Genomic DNA, 16,168 nt, shown 5'->3' on the forward strand with positions numbered 1-16,168 from the left:
GATCTACGTTTTTCACCCAATCTGTAGTCTTTCTGAATTTTAATAAAAGTCTGATTTTGTTCTGTATATTGAATTAATGACCCTTTAACTTCCTTGAAGATATTCTTTCACACCTGCCACTGACACACAAACCATTTAAAGATTAAATGGGTCCTTCTCAGTCTCTGCTTTGTTTTGGTACTACTTGATTCAGCCTCTATTGAATAAACTGGGATGTTGGGGTTGGTTGTGATGATGAAGTAGTTACTCCTAGCAGTCTTAGTAGTACCAGGGAATTGCAAATATTTTAATGAGTGATGATAAATACAATGGAGCATTTTCTTTTCTTTTCTTTTTAAATGAAGATGACTATAGAGCTACAAAACATCACTTCAACAGGTCAACATGTAAGACTTATCCCCCCTTCTACTTCAGTATTTTTCATTTGGCCAGGTAAGGGTTCTTCTTCTACCTTTAAAATGTTAATGCATAAAAAATCTAATTTACCTGCTCTAACAAAGATTTTTCAGAGATGTTCTGTTTTGTTCTGTTATCCATAGTGCTCAGTTCTTTAGAAATTCAAGGCTGACTTATTACCATTCACATGTAACTCATAAGCAGATTGAAATGGTCTAATGAGGAATTCAAGAAGGCTAAATTAAAGTGTTTGATGTTAGATTGAAATGTATTGGTGGAATACCTAGATCGAGTCTTACCCAAAATTCATCTAGGAACAGATATAGTTTCCACTGAAAAAATTAGGAGGAGGGGGCAAGAAATAACACACTTCAGTTGCAGTAAGGAAGGGTAGGTTAGAGGAAAGTTAAGAAAATAATCTTTCCTGCAGTAGGATAGCCAGATACTGGGATAGATTGCCTCAGGAGATTGGGATACCCCAGGAACTGGAGGAATATTTAGAAGGAGTTAGATGCCTCCATGTAAGCCCTCTTGTCTTGTGGCAAAGCAAAACTGGGTCATGTCTCCAGTTTCTCCTTGCTGTTTTCTGTGTTTATGAGGAGCATATTTCAGACAAAACAATCTTTGAGCTCCCTGGAACATGTGCACATTCCCAGATTGCACTGCCAGGCCTCTTGTGCTCATCCCATTTTATCAGCTTGATTTAGGCAACAAATGAGGGGAGTTTACAGGCACATTTCCAGAGGAAGATGTGATCATAAATATCACTGCCAATTTGAGGAGGTTTTAAATTTTGTTTTAATTTTCTGCCTTTTTTTTTTTTTCCTGCCCAAGGAAAATATCCAGGAAAGGGAGGAATGATTGCTCCTGGAATGGCATGCCAGTATACAGTCCAGTTTATTCCTGAATATCTGGGAGATTATGAAGATCATATATTAGTGGAGAGTCAAGTATCAGAACCTTTTGTCATCCCAGTCCAAGCTAAAGTATCACTTCCAGTATTAACATGTCAGTAATGTCCAGATCACTTCCAGTATTAACATGCCAGTAGTGTCCAAATATTAAATTTCTCTAAAGATAAGCAGACTTGGGGTTTTTTTATTTGACTGTCTTCAATTTTGTGTGACAAAACAAGTGTAGAAAAAATTGGCAGTGCCATTTCTACATTGTGATATCTATCTCATTTTCATTCATCATAGATTCATCAGTTATTAAAATGTAATCCTGTTGAATTTTTCCTCAATTATTTGTTTTTGCCATCTTAGGCTCTTTTTTTTCACTGTATTAGAGGTGTGAGTAGGAGCCACATTTCTAGGTTTGTGTTTTGTTGCTTTCTGAACTCCTAATTGTAATTACTAATTCTAAATATTATAGAATTATGATTTAATTATAACTATTTTATGCTATTAATTAGTATTCATGGAATGTGAAATTAAATATATGTGGATATGGTATACCTGTACCTCTTCAGATATCTAACCTCAACTATAACAAACAGGATTACTTTTGCAAAAAATTTGCTTTGATTTTTTGTAAATTCACCTTTCCTGTTACACTGAGCCTTTCTAAAAAAAATCATCTTACTTTTTATCATTCAATAATCTTTAAGGAGGAAAGATCATCTTACATCATTAAATTGTAAGATGAATGTAGAAATGTACATCTCACACTGTCCAACTTCCAAGTGGAAAGAATTTGAGGAGGTTTAGGATTGCAAAACCTGGCACGTTCACATGCAGTAATGTCTGTAAAGAGTTGTTTAATCAGCAGCCTTCTCTGTCTCTGGAGTCTGATTTTCTGTGTTACTCCTTGCAGTGCCTGACGTTATAGACTGTGGTGCCTGCCTTGTCAGAGGAATAAAAACAACAACAACTTTGTGCAGAAATGAGGGGCTTAGGACTGGGAAGTTCTCTATAATGCCAGAGAAAGCCTGTCCAGCTCCTGGTTCCGGGGTGAGTGATTGGAAGGGAAATACTGGACCCAGCATGGTGCAGGTGCCCTGGTGTAAAGGCCTTTTGAGCCTGTCATGGTGTATTAGCACAGAAGTCATAAGGCCTTGCTGGAGACATCTGCATTGTGCCATTCCTTCAGGAATTCACCTTTATCCTCAAGACCAATCTCCTTGGATGGCTGTACCTTCTCCTTGTGCTCCGGCTTGCCTTTGGAACAGGTTGTCTTACTCAGGGGAGAAGTAAACTGAGGCATAGATGAGGGAAAAGAAAACTGGCTTGAACTTCAACCTTGCCCTTAAAGCAAATAGAAATGCAATCAGTTGTAGCATTGCTTGAAGTAATTTCCTCTCCCTCCTCACAAAAAAATCATCCCTTACTGACCTTGCTGCTCCTGTAGACACAGCAATCCACTCCAGCCTTGCTCTGTCTTTAGCTCCCCATCACAAAGCAGGGCCTAAGTGAAACAGACAAAGGAGATAAAATGGGACAGGTAGACTGGCATTTTTGGTACTGGAGAAAAAGCAGATGGGCCAGGTTGTCCCTCCAGAGACTTCAGAGTTTCAACTCAGAGTTTTAAGCCTGGAAGAACAGACAGAGCCCCTGTCTCAGGCAGAGCTGTTCTATGAAAGGAAATGAGTATTAGGACTTCTGACACTGTCATTTGTCTTCAGAGACTGCACTTTCCCTTCTGCTTTCACCAAGGTCATTATAAAGCAGGGAGTATTTTTTTTTTTTTGTCTAATTAAGCCATATTTATGCACCACATTCTTTTGAGATGTGTGAAAAAAAGTATGGTAAGAGGGAAAAACAGTGATGTTGTAATACACTGCCTGTTTCTGGTAACCCTGTATTTTAAACACAACAACCTGGTCAATTAAATTTATTAATCTTTTTTTTTTTTTTCTTTTTTGTTTTAATACCTTAGGTGGCTGTCACTGATGATTTTGTGATACAGGATCCTTTTGGGATCCAGCCTGCTGTTTTGGAGCTAGTTCCAGGGCAGAATGCAACAGTAGAGGTTAGTGCCAAATGCCAAAGGAAGTTTTTTGACTTTACCAGATAAATTAACAGGCAAGATCATTTTAGAAGATCTGGCCAGACCTTGCAGTTTTGGGTTTGTTTGAGCAAAAAATGACTCTGACTGTTTCTTGCTAGTATAAGTTTTAATTACTAATTACAAAAACTGTCCTTTCAGGGAATATTTGCAAATTGAAGTGTATTACTTAGGACAGAGAAATCAGTTACAGACCTTGCTATTTCCCTTCTCTCTTTCAGGTAGTGTTTTTCCCTTATTTGCCAGAAGCCTCACAGCAAACATTCACCATTTTGTGTGACAATTATCCAGTCAGTTATGTGACAGTCACAGGTTTGTTTCTAGCATGTTTCTAATTCCACAGATATTCAGATATTGTGAGTGGTGATTGCTGGCCTGAAGTGATGGTAACATTTTATGTGATTGGATTAAGCAAATACTGTGTCCCCTGATGACTTTTTTTTTTTTTTGTATTATTACTGCTCCTTCCCAGTGCATGGAATACACTGGATTCAGAAAACACTGAGCTCTTAACTTGTAGCCAAAAATCCAAATGTAAAATGTCACCAAATTACAGCAAAGAAAACCGATTGCCAGGTGCAACTCGTCTCTTACTTTTCTATCAATAAGATAACTTGACCAACTATGAAACATCAGGTGTAACAGGGCAGAAATGAACCCAATTTAGGGCACATCTTAGATGAGGGTGTTCAGGAGAGGTAAGAAGTCTTTGGATTAGCTAAGGAAACCAGTTCAAATTCTTGTAAATGCCAGTGCTTGTACTGTAATGTAACTGTGAGTGCTATAACATGAGGCTTGGCTTGTAGTTTGTTGAATCACTTTATCACAGGTATTTACTTTGGTTTTTTTTTTTACCACTTCATTTGCTGCTTATTTTAATTTTGATATACTGTTTATTTTAATTTTTAATACACTTCTCAAAACATCTGGGAGCCACATTGTCAACCACTGTAAACACCCTGCTCACTTCAGTGAAAAGATGCTGATGTGAGCTGAAGCTGTGGCCCTGAAACCCCTGTGAAAATCTGTGAAATTCATGAACAGAAGGTCTCTATTGATACATACTGATAAACAAAGAACATCAGGAAAATATTGTACAGTCAACACATTGGAGTTCTGAAACTTGAGGAAACACCAGATATGATCAGCAATGGCCATTAGTGACATTTGCTATTGATTAAATGAACTATGTTAACAGTCAGATGGTAAACAGCAACACCTAATTATTTCTTCCAGGGGTTGGAGAGTTGGTTGCTCTGGAGCTTTTGTTTGTCACGGGTGGAGAAAGCAAACCTGAACTGGGGGAAGTCACTCATGTAACAGCACAGCATCTCATACGATTTGAGCCCCAAAACCCACACACCACTGAGGAGAAGACACTGGTTATAAAGAACTCCACGTACGTAGCTGCTATTAGAGTAATGCTCTGCAGTCTGGGCATACTGGTAGGGATCTCATTTGTCATACTGTGCTCTCTCAAGCTGGAGAAACCTTCATGCCCTTGATAAATTTTGTGCAGAATCTTTGCTTCTTTTTGCTCCATTGTTTGGTAATTAAGGTTCAAGGAACATTGTACGTAGATCAGACATTATGGCAACCATCAGCCAAGGTCAATATATTTGCTTCAGTAGAGGCTAATCTACCAAAGATTCATAAATATACATGGTTGTAGGAAATACTTACAGGGTGATCCTGGTGAGATTTATGTAATTTTGCATGTCTGCTACATATACTTGTGCAGCTGAGCTGAGCACTCTTTTCCTTTCATAGTGCAGGGAAGAGATGCTTCCAAGGATGCAATTCTGACAGTAGACATCTTCCGTAGAAAAGTCACAATACATCCTGGACTCCACTGGATCTCCACTGATTAAAACGGGAGCCCAATGTAATTAACTCACATTAAAATGCTCACATGGTTCCTACTATTGAGTCCTAATAGATTTAAATATAAATTCAATTTGTAGTCTAGGAATGTGTCCTTATGGATAATTACACCACACTGAACATAGTGGCATCCTGATTTTGCTCAAAATCAGTCAGACTTTAACAGAAATACACTTGTGCATGATTGCAGCAGTGAGGGGCTGCAGACCATCAAAGCAGTGAGGAGGTCAGTGCTGGTTTTAGGCATATCAATGTAAATTGTTACATGCTACAGTGAGTATCTGGCAGTTGGTTTTGTGGCCTGGAAACCACACCTGCATAATGCCAGAACAGGCCGATGGTTGGGTAAAGAAAGTGTGATTGGTGAACTGGATATTGTAAACTGACAAAGGATGTGACTGTGCCAATTTCCACATCTTCTCTGTGCTGTAATCACCACACCAGTCCCTGCACATCTGGTGTCAGCATTTGTATAAAGCACAGCTGGCCAGGCTGAGAGTAAACTCCACAGAAGCAGGAAGAAAAAACTTTCTTTCTGCTACAGAAAGTGATACATGAAATTGTAAATGTCCAGTTTTACCAGTGATACTTTCAAATTCCAGTGTCCTTACTCCCTTTTACTAAGGCAGAATTTTTGAGGTCAGCATGATCAAGGTTCTCAAACCCATGAAGACATTCCATGGAATACACTTCTGCTGAAGCAACCTAGTTTAGCAGCCTTTTCTGGATTGCAAAGAGTGTGGCAGAGCCATGACTGTAATTTTAGCTGGAGCCATTGTGTTTGTTGACATTTTAAAGACCACATGTTGGACTTGGATTAAATTCAGAATGGTGATGCAGGTCATCAGCAGTGATCCAAGGCAAATGTACTGGTGTCAGCAGGAATGGTCCTGTTCATCCCAGATCCTTGAAAGAAGAATTGTAGAGTTTCTAAAAGCTGGATTATAGGACAAGTTCAAATAAGGCAAGAAAGTGTTAAGATATCTTACACATTTATAAAATTTACTTTCACTTATTAGCATGTTCTTTATACAATTCATATACTCTGACTCTATGCTGCCTCATCAGCTTTGTGGCTCACAAAGACTGGTAAATCAAACTCCTGTAATCTGTAAAGACAGGAATTTTCTACCTGGAAAAAGGATCTGAACACTTTCTTAATATATTTTTTCTCAAAAATATCAGATTTTTAATCATAGCTTTTTTGTTGTTTATTGACTTCTTTGCAGCCATGTAGAACTTCCCTTCTTCTGGCAGATAACAAAGCCTAATCTGAAACCATTAATACCAGAAGAAACTGCAGACTTTACAAAGGTCAAATACAACCAAGACACAGAGTCAGCCTTCTCCCTAAATCCTGAGCAGGGAGTTTTGCTTCCCTGTGCAGATCATGAGTTTATTCTCACTTACACTCCACTGGAGGTATGGCTCGTGATTCTTTCCTATCTGCAAACTCCAGCTGTGTATTTTTATGCAAGTCATAAAATCCTTGCTGTGCAACTTTTCTAAATTAAATTTAATTAGCTGGTACTATGCTCTGATAAACAGTGTTCAAAATGTAGAAAGTTACTGAAAGAAAACATGTTTTGACTGCAAAATTTGAGACACTTTCTGATCTCATGTAATTTTGAGGACTGACTGGACACAGTTAATTTTACACTGAAATTGTGGACACATCCTCATGGCTGCAGCTGTGCTGGCTGGTGAAGTTACCATCCTCACCCCTCTGTCGGCTCCTCTACCAGCTCCTACTCCTTCCCCCTCTCCTTTGGGGACATGTCTTGTGCCTACTCCAGCCTAAATAACTTGGTTAACAAACTGTGATTATTTAAACTGTTTCCAGCTGTAGTTTTTTTGGCCTGAAATGGATCCTGTGAAGAGCTGAGTGGTGAATTCAGGGGATAGTAGGAGCCTTTGGCAGAGAATTGCTGTGTGCAGCTGTGGGTAAAGAGGGGTGCAAGGATGTTGGAATGCAATTGTCCCAGGGACTGTTCTCTCAGTTTCTGCTCCCTTGTCCCTGTAAATAAGGAGCATGAGCTCACTGTATTTAGAGAAACTTGATCCAAAGAAAGCCCAAGAGTTGGAATGTCCCATGCTGTGTTGATTGACAGACATAAGAAATATCTCAAATATGTATGGAAGAGAAACTACGTGGCTTTTTAAAAATGATTAGTTAATAGAATATATATTGAATTAAAATATACATTGAAATTAGTATCTGTCTACAAACAAGGCTTTTGCAAAGCCCTGCAGATTTAAGGCCTGTTTCTGTGTTTCTTTTTTCCCCCCTCCATCAGAATAAAGAAGGCATTCTCTTCCCATGATGGCAAAGTCATGTTTCTTACTCAAGATCAGATTGATGGTCAATTAAGCTGAATACTCTGGAGCAGTTAGAAGAAACTTCTCAATTAGTGCAGCAGTACTGAGCCTAATTTGGGGAGCCTTTGCAGATGCTTGTGTGTAGTATGCAATATGCAAGGGAAATAATAACAGGCATGTAAAAAATGAGTATTTTTCTTGGAACTATACACCATGAGATCAGAATCTGGCTTAATGTTTTGCAGTCAAACATGTTTTCTTTTAGTAACTCTACAGTTTGAATATTGTTTATTGGAGCTTAGTACTCCAATGTTGATCATTCATCCTTTACATTACTTTTCCATCTTTTTTTTGATCCTCAGCATAACTGATTACTTGATGCTAAAATCCTTTTCTCCTTCATCTGTGCAGCTGAAGAGTTATCACAGTGTGATTCAGATGGTACTGAGGGACATTCCAGAATCACCTTGGTAAGCCGAGAAATATTTCCCAGTAAGATATGTAGCCACAATTTATTTGTGCTATTACATTAAGTTACTGGGCTTTTTCTTCTTTTTGGTGATGATGGATTGACAAGTATAAAGAATATTATCTGCAGAAGTAGTTGTGGTACAAAGAGCATCTCTGATATCCTCCCCCATGCCCAGGCACATGCCTGGCCCTAGCTTTTCCTGTCTTGGAAAAAGATAACACTGTCATTTTTGTCTGCTTATTTTCCAGGGTTTCCTGCTACTACTCTTTGTCTCAGCAGTCTGTGACTTAAATACTTGTTCATGGACAGACTGGGACAACTAGAGTACCTTAAAGAATAATGAAGTTTTTAATTGTCCCCAGCTGAGCTAATTGCACACGGGCAGTCTGTACTTGAGAATCTTTTGATGGTTATCAGTTTTGATCTGGCAATTAAAAGACAGGATCCAATTTAACACCAGCTTAACATATTTGATGATTCTACCATATTTCCTCCCAAAGTTTAGAAGAGGGGATGCTTCATAACATCCCAGAATGCAGAGTAGGGGATGTAACAGCACTGGAAATAGAAGTTAAAGGATCAACAGAACCCTTTCATCTTCTTCTGGAACCATATGCCATTATTGTCCCTGGAGAAAACTTCATTGGTGTAAATGTCAAGAAAACATTTAAGGTTTGTGTGCTTTTGACTTCACTGTTGTCATGTGTTTTGTGTCACTAGATGTCGTAGGTGTTATTAGAAGGTATCAGTCAGTGGTATTTTAGTTATTTCGATATGTTTTTAGAGGAGGCTGTGACTTGGGGAGGGTCTGCACTGAAATGCCCTACCCAGCCTGCTCAGCCCTACACTCCAGGCAGCAGCCTTTGTTCCTTTTTCATCTCTCCTGTTTGATACCACAGATTTGACCCTTCTCAATGCTTTTCTGGATCACTAACCCATTGCTTATCACTTAGTCACTCCTGTGGTGTAGAAGTGTTCCAGCTGGGAGGGACAGTCAATCGATTAAATTAGCTCATAACAGAGGCACTGTTCATGCAAAGAACTACAGGAAGCACAGAAGAGCTGTGAAAGTCACATATGCTGCAGCTTACTAGATGTTATTCTTTCCTGCAGGTTCTGGTAATTTCTCTTTGGCCATTCTGGGAAAGAATGCTGCTGCAATTGTCTGCTCACAGAGCATCCTTTTCACTATGGATCAGGATCCTTTTGATCTTAGACTCACTTGGGAAAAATAGGCCTGTTAGCGAGAGCCAGGCAGGAAGACATTTCCCAGTTAATGGTTTTCCCATTTTTTTCTTAGAGATATTGCTAATCAGCATTTGGTTTTATGACTTCTCTTCCTATAACTTATTTTTTTAATTTAAGGCAGCCATTTCATACTTCTCAGTAATCCAATATAGCTACACATGTGATAGGGGTAATTAAGCCACTTACTGATGATGTAACAACATCCTTTGCAGTTTCCAATTGGTTTTTTTAGTCTTAAAAAGATAAGAATTTGAACTGAGCTTAGCGATAATTGTGCTTCAGAGAACAAAGTTATTTGCTGTAATTAAGAAATAATGTTTTGACTAGATCTGAAGAGCAGGCAGAACATTTCAAGATCTTACATCTCCCTCACAAATAGAGCCTTTGACAAAAAAAAAGCTGCACTCAAAAGATTTGCAGTTTAAGTTTAGAAAGTCTGTTACATTTTTGAAAAATGGGAGGAAAGTTTAAGAGTCTCAAATATGATAATGTTCTTGGAATTAATGGTTAATGGATTTTCTTCAGGTTTGAGGGAACACCTTCACCCATATGAAGAAGACACTGTTAAATAAGTGATGACTCACAAAATCTAGTTTGCAGTGTATCAGAGCTCTCAGAAAATTGACTTGTTGCTATGAAAGCTTAAAGTGCATTACTTGTCTCATTGATTTTATTTGTTTCAGCTGTGGAACAACAGCAAAACATTGATCAAGTACACATGGGAGACAATCACGGCCTGTGAGATCATGGAAGTTGAACCTCATACTGGTGTCATAGGTAAAGTTTCTGGGACTTGCAAGCATCAATTAATGAAAGAAATTACAGTAATTTATTATATCAATTTATGACATATATAGAGCGCTGTAATGCAAACTGAAAAAATACCTGATCTCCAGCCTACTGGAGCCAGCAGGAGACTTAATTTGATTCCAGAAGCTTCAGTAACAGGCTTGCAGCAGGTGATTTCTCACAAAAATGTGTGACAGCAGCCTGATATTTTCTCTTCTAGATGTGAATAAATGCTGTGAATTTGTACTTGCAATTTCTAGAAGCAAACCTGGGGTCATCAGCTGTAACCTGCAGTGTCACGTTGAGCTGTGTCCAGAGCCAGTTGTGCTGCATGTTGAAGCTGCTTTTAGGGTAAGGAACAAGAGGATGAGCTGTGTGGCCTGGCCATTGTCCAAATAAAGCTTTTTTGCCTCTCAATGGCTTGAGAAATCTCAAGTAGTTAGAAACAGGAGTTATTTTTGCTGTAGTAACTATTGAGTCAATGTTGATACTCCTATGATACTCAGAATTTTTCTGCCTTATATGGTGCATTTGCTTTCTGATATTCTCTATGAATCAAATGTAAATCCTAGACAATAACAGCTCTTTAATGAGGCCATTTTGGAAGAGGTGTCCAATCTGATGTCTATTTCCTGGTGTCCTAGGGTCCACTTCTTTGTATTGATGTTCCATCACTGTGGTTTGGTTTGGCTAAGCAGGGTGAGACTGTGTCAAGAACCTTTGAGATTAAAAATCTGTGTCAGGTGCCAGCACAGTGGAGGATGCAAGAAAGCCAGGTTTGTCTAGCTGAAAGGAATGAAGAGGTAAGTCACTGCTACAGCTGGCTGTATTCCCTTCTTAGCTATTTTATTCCTTCTGCTTAGGAGTTATAATATTTCTTCCAGCTATCAGAAGTTCTAATTTTTGTGACTTCCTACAAAACTAGTCCTGCACAGTTTCATAAGTGCATGAGTTCTTTTGAGATTAAATGCTTCTTTACAATTTTTCTCTACTTCCATTAATTACAAATCCCTGCCAGCCTGATCCAAAGAGACATGGAGTATTTCCTGAATGACAGTGATTTCAGCTGCTGCTGATATAACAGGTTAAGGCTTTAGTAGAGCTGAGACTGCTGAACCCCCCTTCCACACACCCACACCAGCATCTTGGACAAGAATGCCCCCACTCCTCGCTGAAGCTCTTCTTATTTCCACTCTCCCAACCCTCCTTCCTTGCCCTTTTGTCCAAGAACCTTTCCCACTTGTGGCACCTTGCTGCTGCCTGGGAGCAGATGCTGCTGCTGAGGCTGATTGCTTCTCTTTCACGTTCCCTTTTCAGTCCATGCACATGCTACTCTGCTGTGCCCTTGGCTCTGACTGCCCTTCTCTCAGAAGCAAAGTCCTCTCTCCTTGTGTAGCCAGGCTTTCATAAAGCTGTCACTTTGCTTCCTGACATCTACCCAGGTGGGACTCAAGGGGCAGAAAGAAAGCACACATCTGAGGAAAAATTAGACACTTGGAAGCCCTAATTAGATTGTGTGGCTTCAACATTTTACCTTTGCTTTGCACGTGTCAAAAACATTTCTGTTCCCTCTCTCCTTTCCCAGGTATCCCCTTTCACCATCGAGCCATCAGCTGGAGAAATACCTCCTTTGGGTCTATGCAGAGTTTCAGTTCAGTTCACCTCATTGCAGTGCCAGCGTCTCCAGACAGTGCTGGAACTGGAGGTAGAAAATGGAGAAGGAAGGTAAGCAGGAAAAGCAGCATTTACTTTGTTTTTTCTGAGATTCACATCTGGTTTTCACTTAAGGTAGTTTCCTCTCCTACAACAAAAATATGAACAGAGTGGGGTTGTGTAACCTATCAATGAACTGTCAAATTTCTAATATTGCTAAATAAACATAAACATCATTCTTCCCAGCATGCTGTTTTATGTCTAGCACGTTTCATTAACAATAACAATAGACCATCTGTGTGTTTATTTCCAGTCATCTTCCTGTTTTTGTTGAAGTTCAGACCCCCCAAGCATGCCTGATATCTAGTCATCTAGTATTCACTGAAATTTATACTGGAGTTCCTGCCAAAGCAACCAGTAAACTTTTTAACCAGACACTGCTGCCAACAAAATACTTATGGGGAAAGGTAAATGCTCTTCTTATGGGTGAAGCATACAGCAGGGATGGGAATTGAAATTTCTGTAGAAATACAAATAATGACTATTCTTGAAAGCTTTTCTGATGTATCTTTTGAGTAGTCATTGCTGTTTACTGGCTTGGGAGCAGAACTTCAGCTTTAGAGCAAGCTTTATGAAAAGATTAGCTACCAGTTGATGTCATTATGTTCTTACTGTCTGTGTGTCTCTGGGAGAATGGGCGAGCAGATGTGAGGGGTTATAGGATGTAAAGCCACCAGAGTGTTTAACAAAGTGCCCTGGCAGTTTAGGGCTTGCACTTAATTTAGTGAAACAAAGAAATTATGGTACTTTTGAATTGTGTCTGAATTCTGCTTAAATTTCACATTCTGACTGGTTTCCATCTTACAGAGTAGGAGCCCTAAGTTTAGTGTCAGTATTTAAGCTGTGGTCTGAACTGTTTTCAGTCAATGGAAATTTATCAGTGCCTTGGTCATTTACATCTACTCTGACATCCAGGGTTCAGTTCAGTTGCCTACATAAAAGCACTCAGTGCCATCCAAGATGTTCCTCAGGTGCCCAAGGGATCCCAACAGAGCAGATGGATGGTATAGGACCTTCAGGAAAACACTTTGGAGCATCTGGAGCCCAGGAGGAATATGTACAGCATTTTTCCTGATATGTAATGTTGATGTGTAAACAAATGAGTGGAAGCCCTGGGTACATTCCATGTACTGCTGGTCACTTAGCACCAGGATTGTCTCTTCCCCACCTCTGTAGTGGAGAGAAGTGTGGCACAGCTGGGCTCCTGCTCTAATATCAGATAGGTTGGCTTCACCCTGGAAAGGGTTGTGACTGAGAGGGATGACAGTGACTCTGTTCCCAGCCCAGCAGCCTCAGCTGGGCACCTGAGTTACTTGAAGTGAATGTAGGCATGAGGATCTTATCACCCATGGAGAATTGTAAAGCCAGTCTTAAACTGTAGGTGTTGCTGCCTGAAAGTGTCCTAAGCCTGAGAATAGCTTGGTCTTTTTAGACCTCTGTGGTATGAAGAGACAATGTGAGAGAATCAGCATGAGCTGAACGTCCTTTCTGTTTGGCAGCTCATTGGAAGCCAGGCAGCTTTGTGCTCCATCATGGTCTCCCCCACCAGTGGCACCTTAGGCCCAAATGAAGAGAAGGAATTCTGCATTGAGCTGTCAGCTAACACTGTGGTAAGTTTACAAACTGATGCACTTCTATAAAACAGCAAAAGTGGCTTGTTCATCTCACCTCCATCTGGTAAAACGAAGGAATTCTATGTACAAAACCACATGCTCTTTTTTCCCTACAATATCTCTGAAATGGCTTTTCTTCAGAGGTACCACAGTTGAAGGCAAGAATTAAAGAAGTGCACATGGTGTGCAATTTCTACCCTCCCTCTTTATATCTCAGCTGTTCCCATTTTCTTCCTTTCTTGAAGTCCTGTACACTTCCTCTTAATGCTTATCACTCCTCTTGGAGTGTACAGATCCTCCCTTTGGATTATCTGGAATGATATGGAGCAGAATGGCATATATATAATACATTTGATTTTCTGACTGCAACTAGGCTCATGACATTTTGTTATTTGAAAACTTAAAAGGGGACTGATGGGACTGAGAGTCTGCAAAATACAGGAGCAGAGTTTACAAACTCCCGGAATTCAGAAATAGACTTTACGGGGGCATTCAAACAGCTGAGCTAATGCTCCCAAATACAGGATCTTCCTATAGATATGGTGTCTTAGTTCCCATTACAGTCACTGGAGACGTAGGTTTCATTTATTTGTTTAAAAGTAGGTGTTCAGTACTATCAGAGTTAGTATTTAAAACTTATGTAGCTGTGATACTTGGGAACATGGTTTAGTGGTGGCCTTGGCAGTGCTGGATTAATGTTTAGACTCAATCACCTTAGAATTTTCCAACCTAAATGATTCTGTGATTCAATGCTTGGAGTATAGGAATTGTGTCAGAAATCTAGGCAGTTCTAGGCTCACAGACAACTGCAGGTACAAAGCCGAGAATCAGCCAGAAATTTTTACCTCACTACTGCATTCTAAGCAGCTCTGATGCTGCAGAAAATGCACTGAAAACAATTCAGTAAGACTTCTCACAATCCTATTGTTCTGGGTTTAATCCAGGGAAGTTTACACACTTTTTAAAAATAAATGTCCTACAGAGGCTGCCTTTCCTCTATGATATGTGCTTCATTCACAAGGATACTTGATTCTTTGCTTTCTAGGGTGAGCTGAAAGACCTCACCCTTTCCTGTAGCATAGAAGACATGGCTGAACCCCTCTTTCTGAGCATTTCTGGAGAGGTGAAGGGACTACATGTCATCTACTCAGTACCTAGTGACAATGGAGTTGCCAGGTATATCTGACCAATTTTTATTTTTCTAATATGTAGTCTGATTACAGTATTTTGGAACATGCTCATCTTTATATTTTTTCATATAAATGAATATGTCTTTAATTTGGCAGGTTGGCATGTTATACATGATAAAAATTTTACCCCAAATAAATCCTTACATGGGTAGAAGTGAAAAAATGAAAAGCAGAAATTGCTGATGACAAAAATCATAGACTGCATGGTCCTTTTACACTGCACATCACAACCTCATTGCATGTTGCACATTTTTAAATCTCCTGAAATCGTCTGTGGCAGAAGAAAATGAGACCCATGTCTAAGTGCTATCTTATTTTTCTGGCAGTGATGAAGGACAAATGCCTCAAAGCCCGTGTGAGCTTCTTTTGGACTTTGGGTCTGAAGTTGCATTCAAAGATGTTGTAAAGCGTCAGCTGATTCTTACAAATCCCACTAGAATCAGTGCTCCATTCACACTGGAAGCTGAGTATTTTAGTGCCTGTTTGCTGCCTCCAGAACGAGGAACCTGCCTGTGAGTCTTGCTGTTCTGCATAATGACTCAAATACTAATTTAGGTCTGGATTAAACCTGAAATCAGATCTGCTTTTTCATGTTCTTCAAGCTACTTGGTGAAAAGAAGAGGGCCTGTGACAGAACATGCAGCCAGAAAAGCAAAGTCAGGTATGAAAAGAGCACTTAATTCCTTCAGTGGAGAGAAGGTGAAAGCCAACTGTATGCCATATTTAGCACTAAATGTGCCAGTCAGGCACATCTGTTCACAGTTGGAGTACCTGGTGAAGTCTAAACTGTTAAATTACTTAGTTCCTCAGCTCATTCCTGAGTTTGAAAGCCCACATGGTATAAGAATTAGGTCAATCTTTATTTTCCCCTTCTGCTTTTTTCTCTTTTCTCCTCCCTTTCTTTCTCTCTCTTCTTCTTCTTTTCCTTGCAAACAACAGTGTGAAACAAAGTTGGTGATTCTGGTGACAGTTCACCCCCAGAACACTCCCAGCACACGGGATGGATGACATGCAGAATGTTTGGCTCCTTCTCTCTTACACAGTTTCCCAGTACCACTGCAGCAGGCTTTTCTCCCTCAAACCCTTTACTGTACCCTCCCCACTGTGGAAAGCTACAGCACAGCCCATCTGTCATTTCTGATGTGTTGTACTGAAAAATGATAATATTTGGAGCCACATGAGACTGAGGGAGGGAGGGAGGAAATGGGAGCAAAATGCTGTGAAGTGTGGATGTGTCTTCTGTATCCAAAATAAAACTTGCACACATTGGTACCTTGCCATAGAGTTTGGTATCTGTTACACAGACAGAGCTTTTCAGCTGTTGAATTAGTGCTTAAGATTGGAAAAATGCTGTTCTGACAGATTCCATGCAGGCCTAGGTGACTCAGAATGTGGAAAGGCTCTTTGTAATTAATTCTTTGCATGGAAGAGCACACAGAGGTAAACAGACAGCTGCTAATGGAACAATATACAGTCGACACAAATCCCAGCCTCTTTTTCTCAAATTGAAAGCGTGTTTTCATGTAACCAGTTAGTGC

The 16,168-nt window shown here is 39.8% G+C and overlaps 1 protein-coding gene across 1 annotated transcript in view; it reads left to right on the forward strand.

The window, feature by feature from the left end:
- Nucleotides 1-16,168, forward strand: part of DLEC1 (DLEC1 cilia and flagella associated protein) — a 33,008-nt gene that overhangs the window by 4,623 nt on the left and 12,217 nt on the right. Inside the window, exons 8-25 of the mRNA XM_069006316.1 lie at nt 345-432; nt 1,231-1,404; nt 2,212-2,348; nt 3,274-3,366; nt 3,624-3,714; nt 4,639-4,801; nt 6,516-6,708; nt 8,017-8,075; nt 8,578-8,749; nt 10,009-10,102; nt 10,335-10,465; nt 10,759-10,917; nt 11,700-11,839; nt 12,081-12,234; nt 13,327-13,437; nt 14,486-14,616; nt 14,957-15,142; nt 15,233-15,291. Of these exons, the coding sequence (XP_068862417.1) occupies nt 345-432; nt 1,231-1,404; nt 2,212-2,348; nt 3,274-3,366; nt 3,624-3,714; nt 4,639-4,801; nt 6,516-6,708; nt 8,017-8,075; nt 8,578-8,749; nt 10,009-10,102; nt 10,335-10,465; nt 10,759-10,917; nt 11,700-11,839; nt 12,081-12,234; nt 13,327-13,437; nt 14,486-14,616; nt 14,957-15,142; nt 15,233-15,291 (2,335 nt within the window). The remainder of the gene's footprint in view (nt 1-344; nt 433-1,230; nt 1,405-2,211; nt 2,349-3,273; nt 3,367-3,623; nt 3,715-4,638; nt 4,802-6,515; nt 6,709-8,016; nt 8,076-8,577; nt 8,750-10,008; nt 10,103-10,334; nt 10,466-10,758; nt 10,918-11,699; nt 11,840-12,080; nt 12,235-13,326; nt 13,438-14,485; nt 14,617-14,956; nt 15,143-15,232; nt 15,292-16,168) is intronic.

Source organism: Aphelocoma coerulescens, chromosome 2 (assembly GCF_041296385.1).
Source record: "Aphelocoma coerulescens isolate FSJ_1873_10779 chromosome 2, UR_Acoe_1.0, whole genome shotgun sequence".
NCBI classification, from domain to species: Eukaryota; Metazoa; Chordata; class Aves; order Passeriformes; family Corvidae; genus Aphelocoma; species Aphelocoma coerulescens.